Here is an 8,185-nt window from a genome sequence, read left to right as displayed (position 1 = left end):
TATTTTTTGCAAAAGAAACTTTTATCCAATATCGTATAATTGGCTAATACTAACAAGATTGAAATTCAAACCCTTGACTAATGAAACATCTTTGATGAGTAGATTGCCAATCTTCACAGTTCCTTTGCCGATAATCGTTCCTTTGTTGTTGCCTCCAAAGGACACGTTTCCTCCATCAAATTTTTCGAGATCAATGAACATGAATGAGTCACCAATCATATGTCTAGAGCACCTGCTATCAAGGTACCATTTGTTTCTTCTTTTGTTTGGTACCTGCAATGATCAAAGATTCTCACTTTTTCTTTGGTACCCAAATTTGTTTGGGTCCTTTGGGGTTAGTCGTAGAAGAGTATCTAAGAATGTCAAGTGTTGATCAATTGATCTTTGAGTAGTAACTCCTGGAGTGTTTCGGATCACCATAATCCGAACATCCCGAGGGATGTTGTCCTTCAAATCTTTCAAATTGTTTCCTAAAATGACTTTGATAAGCGTGTTTGGAAGGTCGCCGCTTGAATCTTTCTTTTACGGTTGGAAAATAATTTTTCTCATCACTTTCCTTTTGAAAACCAAGTCCTAACTTGTTATAGTAGGGAGCTTGTATGGAAAGTATATGTTGCAAAGATTTTGAACCGGATGAGAATTTTTTGTGTATCTCAAAAACTTCCTTTTTCAAAACAGAATTTTCTTTTCCGAAAATATCTTTTTCCTTTTTCAGAGAAATGTTCTCCTTTTCAAAATGATTTCTTTCCTTTTTCAAGAAATCTTTTTCTTTTTCGAGACATTCTATCTTTGATTTTAATTGCGAATTTTCGCAAGATATAGAATCGGATTTCTCATTTGGTTGACAAAATTCCTTTTCGAGAAAGCTGATTTTATCTTTTTGCGAAATATCCTTCCGTCTAAAGACGGCAACTTCCTTTTTCAATTCAGAAAGTCTCTTAAGAGTAGCCTTGTATTCTAAACATAACTCATCTATATACGCAGATATTTCGGGAGAGATGTTTGGGTGAGTTACCTCGATATCATCATCCGAATCCGCCATTAGACAAACATTTGCGTATTCTTCATCACTTTCACATTCGGTGTCGCTCCAAGTTTCTGCTTTCAAAGCTTTCTTGGATTTTTCATCATTGTCTTTCTTCTTTAACAGAGGGCAATTGGGTTTGATGTGGCCTCTTTTCTTACATTCGAAGCAAATGACTTCTTGGCCTTCATTTTTAGTCTCAGATGATCTTCTCCGATTGAATCGTCTAAGATCCTTTCTGTTTTTGAAATTCCCGCCTTATTTGGCCATTCGTCCGAATCTTTTGACCATGAGCGCTAACTCTTCATCATCTTCGACTTCAGAATCTGAAACATCATAATCAGTATTAGATTTTAAGGCAATTGACTTCTTACTTCTAGTTGTGGTTTCATCATTAATCTTTTCTTCTTCATAAGATTGAAGAGTTCCAATGAGCTCATCCATTGACAAGGGAGATATTCTTTGAGTCTATCGAATGGAAGTTTTAACATTATCCCATTCCTTTGTAAGAGCTCGTAGTAGCTTGTTGATTCTCATAGGTCTAGAAACTGGTTGCCCGTGATATGTGAGACCATTCACTATTTCGGTGAACCTGTCAAACAGCTCTTTCACTGTCTCATCAGGCTTCATTTTGAATGCTTCATATTGTCCGAGTAGAAAGTTGACTTTTGTCTCCTTTACTCTGTCTGTTCCTTCATAGGTGACGTGAAGCTTATCCTAAATTTTTTTTGATAAAGTGCAATCCGCAATACGTCTATATTCGGTAGGAGATAATGCACTATAAAATGAATAAATGGCCTTTGCATCAAGAGCATCTCTCTTGGTTATCCCCATTGCTGTTAGAGCAGCCATCGTGTTATCCCCCGCACTTGTAGTCTCTGAATCTGGATTTACTCCTCTTTATACGACATCCCAAATTTGAGGATCCCGGCATCCGAGAAATGCTTTAAATTTGTTCTGTCGGTCGCTATAATCTTTTCCTTCAAAGTATGGTAGCCTGTTGTTGCTTCCACCTTCGATCCAAGAAGGAGAAAAGTTGCTAACCATAAAAATCGTTAGCTCAGAAGTAAAAAACACTTCACAAAATACGAGCACCTTACTCTGATACCAATTGTTGATAGCTAGTGAATTCACCTAGAGGGGGGTGAGTAGGTGATAACGTGTGATTTTAAGATTTTATTGCGGAATTCAAATCACACGGTATAAAACAGAAATCTCGGATGCTCAAGCAATTCAATTGATGCTAAATATGTAATAGGATCGATGCGTATTGACCGTGTACAGTTTAGATATCACCAAATATTTAGAGTGATCAAAGTAAGAGATAAGGAAAACCGCACGGAGGGATTATAGTGGTTCGGCTTTGGTTAAGCCTACGTCCACTTCTTCGGCCGACAGCCAATCGGCCGGATTCCACTATTAATGTGCTCGGAGGTTACGGATCGGTGATCTCCTTGACACGCAGGACTTCACACCTAGCGTTCAATACTCTTGTGTACACCTCCTCACAATTACAATGGATGGATCAAGAAGTGTGTTTGAAATGGAGCACACTCTATCTAGGAATTATGAACATTTTTCCCTCTTTACGCCGATCTCTCTTTCCTTCGTTTTCGAGATGTCTTTTATACTCTTCCGCCTCCAATCTAGCCGTTGCAAGGCATCAAGAAAAGATCTCTCCAAATCTACCCTTTTGGACAAGATGTTTGCAAAAAGAAGATCTCTTAGCCGTTGGGGATCGCCAAAGGAAAGTCTTCCCCGTTTGGATCAAATCGCCCATACAATTATGATCACAGGTTTCCATAGATGGTTTCTTCCATTTAGAAAGTCTTGAATTGTCTTCTTGGTTCCGTATTCTTGATTGATCTCAATCAATGAGAATCTTTCAAGGATGATCCAGCTCGATAGCGTCCGCTGATATGCATCAATTAAGCTCAATTTATATTCCTCTTGAAATTTTGATTACTGCTAGTGAAGTACTTCTCTCAGAGCTTGAGCGTCATTCCAACGTCCGAGCTATCCCCACTCAACGTCCGAGCTCGAACCAGCATCCGAGACTCTCAAAAACAACATCTGAGCCAAATCCTTTTGCTAGATTCAATCATGTGCATCCCCGCACCAAAGGATAATCTGCAAAACAAGTAAATCACAGCATTATCTCAAAATACAAGAGTACTAGGATTGTTTTGTCAACTTCAAAACCGTCTAGGGATTTTTTCTCAACAAAAGACCGATCTCTCCACGAGCTTTACGATATTCGAGCACAGAGACTCTTGATACCTTATGCGTATAAATGTTGTTATATTAACCTCGGTTGACGTCTATCTTATTTTGATTAAAAGTAAACTTTCAAAAATTCTTTTCAAGACAATTATTATCCCGGGTTTCCATAGATGGTTTCTTCCATTTAGAAAGTCTTGAATTGTCTTCTTGGTTCCGCATTCTTGATTGATCTCAATCAATGAAAATTTTTCAAGGATGATCCAGCTCGATAGCGTCCGTTGATATGCATCAATTAAACTCAATTTATATTCCTCTTGAAATTCTGATTCCTGCTAGTGAAGTACTTCTCTCAGAGCTTGAGCGTCATTCCAACATCCGAGCTATCCCCACTCAACGTCCGAGCTCAAACCAAGATCTGAGACTCTCAAAAACAACATCCGAGCCAAATCCTTTTGCTAGAATCAATCATGTGCATCCCCGCACCAAAGGATAATCTGCAAAACAAGTAAATCACAGCATTATCTCAAAATACAAGAGTACTAGGATTGTTTTGTCAACTTCAAAACCGTCTAGGGATTTTTTCTCAACAAGAGCCTGATCTCTCCACGAGCTTTACGATATTCGAGCACGTAGACTCTTGATACCTTATGCGTATAAATGTTGTTATATTAACCTCGGTTGACGTCTATCTTATTTTGATTAAAAGTAAACTTTCAAAAATTCTTTTCAAGATAATTCAGGAGATTTGGTCCTTTTGAGTATTAAATTTTTATTAATTACTCTTTTTCTTTTTCTTTTTCTTTTCTTTCTTTGTGTGGACCATGGAGGATGAGCTATGGGCGACGTGGGCCACGGCCTTTGCTCGGCGTCGCCTAAATGTGGGCAAGGGCCGCAACCGTCACCGGCCATAGTCCACACAAAAAAAAAAAAAAGGAAGGAAAAAAAAGAAAAAAGTAATAAATTAACTAGATAAAAAATTATTAAAATATTAAAATATTATTAAAATTTGTCCACGACAGAACAAGCCGCGCCGCGCCATGTATGAAGGCCGACTACCATATCAGCAATTTTCAATAGAAAATGGCCGGATGGACTAAATTGGCACAAATGCAAAATGTTTAACATTTATAACTGAATTGATATAAATATAATAAGTTTAGAACTTTTTGTTAATTTTCTCTAGCTTCTATGGTTGAAATTCATTTGTCTCATAGTTGCAGTTCATCCTTAATAACGGAGGGGAACATTTGAAATGACAAGGTGACCATGTACTCTGAAAAATTAAACATAAAATTAAGTTATCCCATCAAAATTCTATTTCATTTAAATTTTATTTGAGCTCTCATGCAACTTTCACATGTCCGGCTTTAGGAATTTCCTATCTTACACCCCATATGCTCAATATAGTTAGAATTACGTTTGACGACATATGCCCGCGAAAAACCCGTACCGCCCAACTCGTACGTACTAATTAACTTAGATGATAAATGTAACATGTTATCTTTTAGCAGCCTTCATATGGCCACTGTAGACATGTTAACCTTTTCGGATTGCAAATTGAACTCGTTGTTATATTTCAATTGATATCCGTAACTTCAGTTGCATGATATATTTGATTCAAGATCGATTGGGTCGGTAAAGTCTAGCATCCCATTCATATTCCAAATTGGTTATTTACCAAAGGAATTGCATTTCATGATATATGCGTGTGCAAAACCATGCCACCTAACTTGTATATATTAATGAAATTAGATTTTCTAAATATAAAACACGCCAATATGTAACATATTATCTTTCAGCAGCCTTCGTACGGCCACCGTAGACATATTAATCTTTTCGGATTGCAAATTGAACTCCTTGTTATATTTCAATTGAGATCCTCGATTTCAGTTGCATGATAAGCTTGATTCAGTGTTGAATGGGTCGGTCAAGTCTAGCATCTTAAATTAATTGAAAGCATTCACTTGCATTCATACTTAGGGTTCATATACAACATGAGACCAATGTCTTCATGCACATGCAAGCCTTACGTAGTACAAGCATACACAAGGAATAAGAAAGTTCACAAACCTAGACCTAAATGCACAAATGCACACACACACACACACACAAACGTTTACCATGACCAAATCTCTGTATTAACATGACAGTGGTTTGTTGTCCCAAGCAATTATGCAGTTGGATATGAAGCCTCCATGGCAATGCCGCAAAGACCTTCCGCAGCACCAATGTCCCTCTTCATCCTGATGTATCCCTCCTCGCCCCATCCGGTGCCCCACGAGTTTTTGACCAACCAGTACTTGGTTCCGTCCTCGCTCGTCCCGTACCCAACCGCGGTGACCCCATGGTCCAAACTGGTCCCACATTCCCCGGTGAAAACACCGCTGGAGTAGAATTGGAAATCCGATTCGCCCGCATCGATGGCCACGGAGATGGGCTGTTGTGCTACTGCCTTCAGAAGAGCGGACTCGCTGTTGGAAGGCACGTCTTCGTATCCGGTGATTTTCGCGGCGCTCGAGGCTGCTTTCCGGGCATTGCAGGTGTTGTCGACAGCTTGGTAAGGGTAATTGGCCTCGGTCGTGAGGCCGTGGTTGCTGATGATGAACTCGAAAGCGTCGTCCATGAGGCCGCCCCCACAACCCTGATCTTCGCCGCTTGTGTCGCAATCCACTAGCTCTTGCTCGGACAAGGAGATCAGTTTCCCGGTCGTGAGTTGGGTAATCCCTTCCATGGCCGCCACAGCGGAGAAAGCCCAGCAACATCCTACATTCCAAGGAAGATTCACTTTAGAAAAAGAATTATAAAAAAAGAAGAAGGAATGATCGAATGTTAAAGTTAAACCAAAGAAGATTCGATGCCTAACCGCATTGGCCTTGGTCCTTAACAGGCGTGACGGCTCCTTTCTTTCTCCAGTCCATGCTTGCTGGAACAGCTGTCACACTCTCGTATCGGAACGGTTTAGCACTTGCCGGCCTTAGGGAGGACGAGCGCTTGTACCCGGTCCTCGAGGCCTTGAACTCCTCGCTCGTTAGGTCAGCGAACGCATTGAGAGCTAGCTGGTACGGTTTGCTCCCATCCTTGTTGGAGGACTCGACGTACTCAACGTTGTCCTTGAAGATCGAGAAGTGCCGCTCCTTCTCGGCGGCGTCTGCATACACCCGCCCGTGGCGAACCATCCACTGCTCGTGCCTCTCTCGCATGGTCGCTTCCTGGAGCTCCCGCGACCATGCCTGGGAGGCCCAGAGTCCTAGGATGGCCACCATCACAAGAACAAGTTTGCCAACGAGTGCGGAAGCCATTGTTCTGGGACTTTAAAAAAGTTTTTGGGGTTTGTAAAGAAGAAGCAGGGTGAGTTGGCCAAGGGAAAACGCAGGGGTTTATATAGATGGTGAAGGATCTTCTTCCTCAAGAAGAGGCTGAGATTGGATTCCATTAGCGGTGTGAATCTGAAGAGAGTATGAATCAGATTTCGCCTGGTGAATCCGGCCCGTCGTCTGAGATGTGGACTGCCGTAGCAGTGCCGTGAACGCCGCTTCCTTAGTGTTTGCTTTCATAATTCAATAAAGTACATAAAACACCTGCATTTCAAAAAGCTGCATTTAATCATGTTCCATATTTCCCCATGAAACAAGCTTCCCGATGCGCATTTTTTGCATTGAGTCTCCCGACAAACTTAGGTTCCGTCTAAAATGAATGATTTTTATGAGAAATATTTTCCTAACAACGATCACTTATATTGCTCATAAAGACGAATACGAGAAAGAAATATTTTTATCGTACACGAAAATATTCAGATATAAATTATTGTCGATAAAGAAAACTTTTCCTATTAACTAATTATTTCAAGCGATACGAACGATTGTTTCTTGATTCTCATTTTTTGCATTAAAGTTTGTTGACGGACTTGGCAATTCTTAGACTCCAATTGAAATTGGCTCTTGTTCAGTCCTAACCCGGAATGGATTTTAATAGATAAATTTGATTAGATGGCCTAGGTTGATTTTTCATATGCTTTTTTGCAATCATTCTCCTCTAATTAAACGTGCACAAAGTTCCTAACATGACCATCACATTGCATCAATGAGGTCTCTATCTACGGCTATGTGCTTTAAATGTCCATGTCGCATTCAGCCGTCAGGTGTCGCCGGAAAGGATATCTTTCTATCAAAGGTAAACATGATTTATTTTATTGTTTTCGGCGATGCGAATTAGGTTAATGGTGGAATTGTGTATGGTAGGTTAACGGTGGAATTGTGTATGGTAGGTCGTATTGTCTGTTTGGTGTAGCAGTGCAAGAACTAGACATGGCCAATATTGAACCGGGGCCCGGAACCAGCCCGTTGACCGGGCCCACAGTTCCATAATTGTCGGAACCAGCCCGGAAATGCCGGTTCCGAGCTGGTTGCAACCCGATTTTTTTTATAAAAAAAAAAAAAAGGGAGAAGGCCCGGGAAAAAGAGCTAGTGGGCCTACAAACCGGCGGTTCCGGTTCCACCTTTTTTAAGATCCGGAACCGCCGGTTCCTGAACCGGAACCGGCCACCTCTAGCAAGAACCGAATGCCACTTGAGACACTCTTTTACATCTTTAAACTATGTCTACTTGCGAAATGGCATGACAGTCATAACGAGAACTTCAAAACCATAATTTCATTTTGCAAAGATTACCACAATAACATTTAAAACATCACGATGAGTTATCATGAAATTTTGGAGCAAAACTTGAGGTTGAAATCCTCCAACCTGGTTTGCCTAAACCATTCCTTTGCTGACTGATTTTCGTTCATGTTCTGTATCACTCTAGCTGAACAAATCATACCACAAATGAAGTTTGAAGATCTGCACAGGGAATAAACCCGTGGTAGGTTGGTCCATAGTACTTCAAAGCCAGAGAAGATGAACCAAAGGAGAACAATTTAACTGCAGAAGAGGATGACAGC

At 40.5% G+C, this 8,185-nt stretch overlaps 1 protein-coding gene across 1 annotated transcript; it reads right to left on the bottom strand.

The window, feature by feature from the left end:
* Window positions 1-5,193: 5,193 nt before the first annotated feature.
* Window positions 5,194-6,546, bottom strand: LOC115726047 (senescence-specific cysteine protease SAG39-like). The gene is made up of 2 exons (XM_030655761.2): window positions 6,111-6,546; window positions 5,194-6,010 (listed from the first exon to the last, which is right to left on the bottom strand). Exons 1-2 carry the CDS (start codon window positions 6,544-6,546, stop codon window positions 5,418-5,420), a joined length of 1,029 nt encoding a protein of 342 aa, XP_030511621.1. The 3' UTR covers window positions 5,194-5,417.
* Between the last annotated feature and the right edge of the window lie 1,639 nt (window positions 6,547-8,185).

The sequence above is a fragment of the Rhodamnia argentea genome, chromosome 6 (genome assembly GCF_020921035.1).
Source record: "Rhodamnia argentea isolate NSW1041297 chromosome 6, ASM2092103v1, whole genome shotgun sequence".
Classification (NCBI taxonomy): domain Eukaryota; kingdom Viridiplantae; phylum Streptophyta; class Magnoliopsida; order Myrtales; family Myrtaceae; genus Rhodamnia; species Rhodamnia argentea.
The sequence above is the reverse complement of the archived record's forward strand: the minus strand, read 5'-3'. Positions and strand labels throughout refer to the sequence as shown.

Bases quoted from the DNA above. Each gene is read 5' to 3' on its own strand.
- LOC115726047 (XM_030655761.2), bottom strand. From the start codon at position 6,546: ATGGCTTCCGCACTCGTTGGCAAACTTGTTCTTGTGATGGTGGCCATC. The intron at 6,011-6,110 runs GTTAGGCATCGA...CTTGGAATGTAG, and splicing joins TAAGGACCAAGGCCAATGCG to GATGTTGCTGGGCTTTCTCC.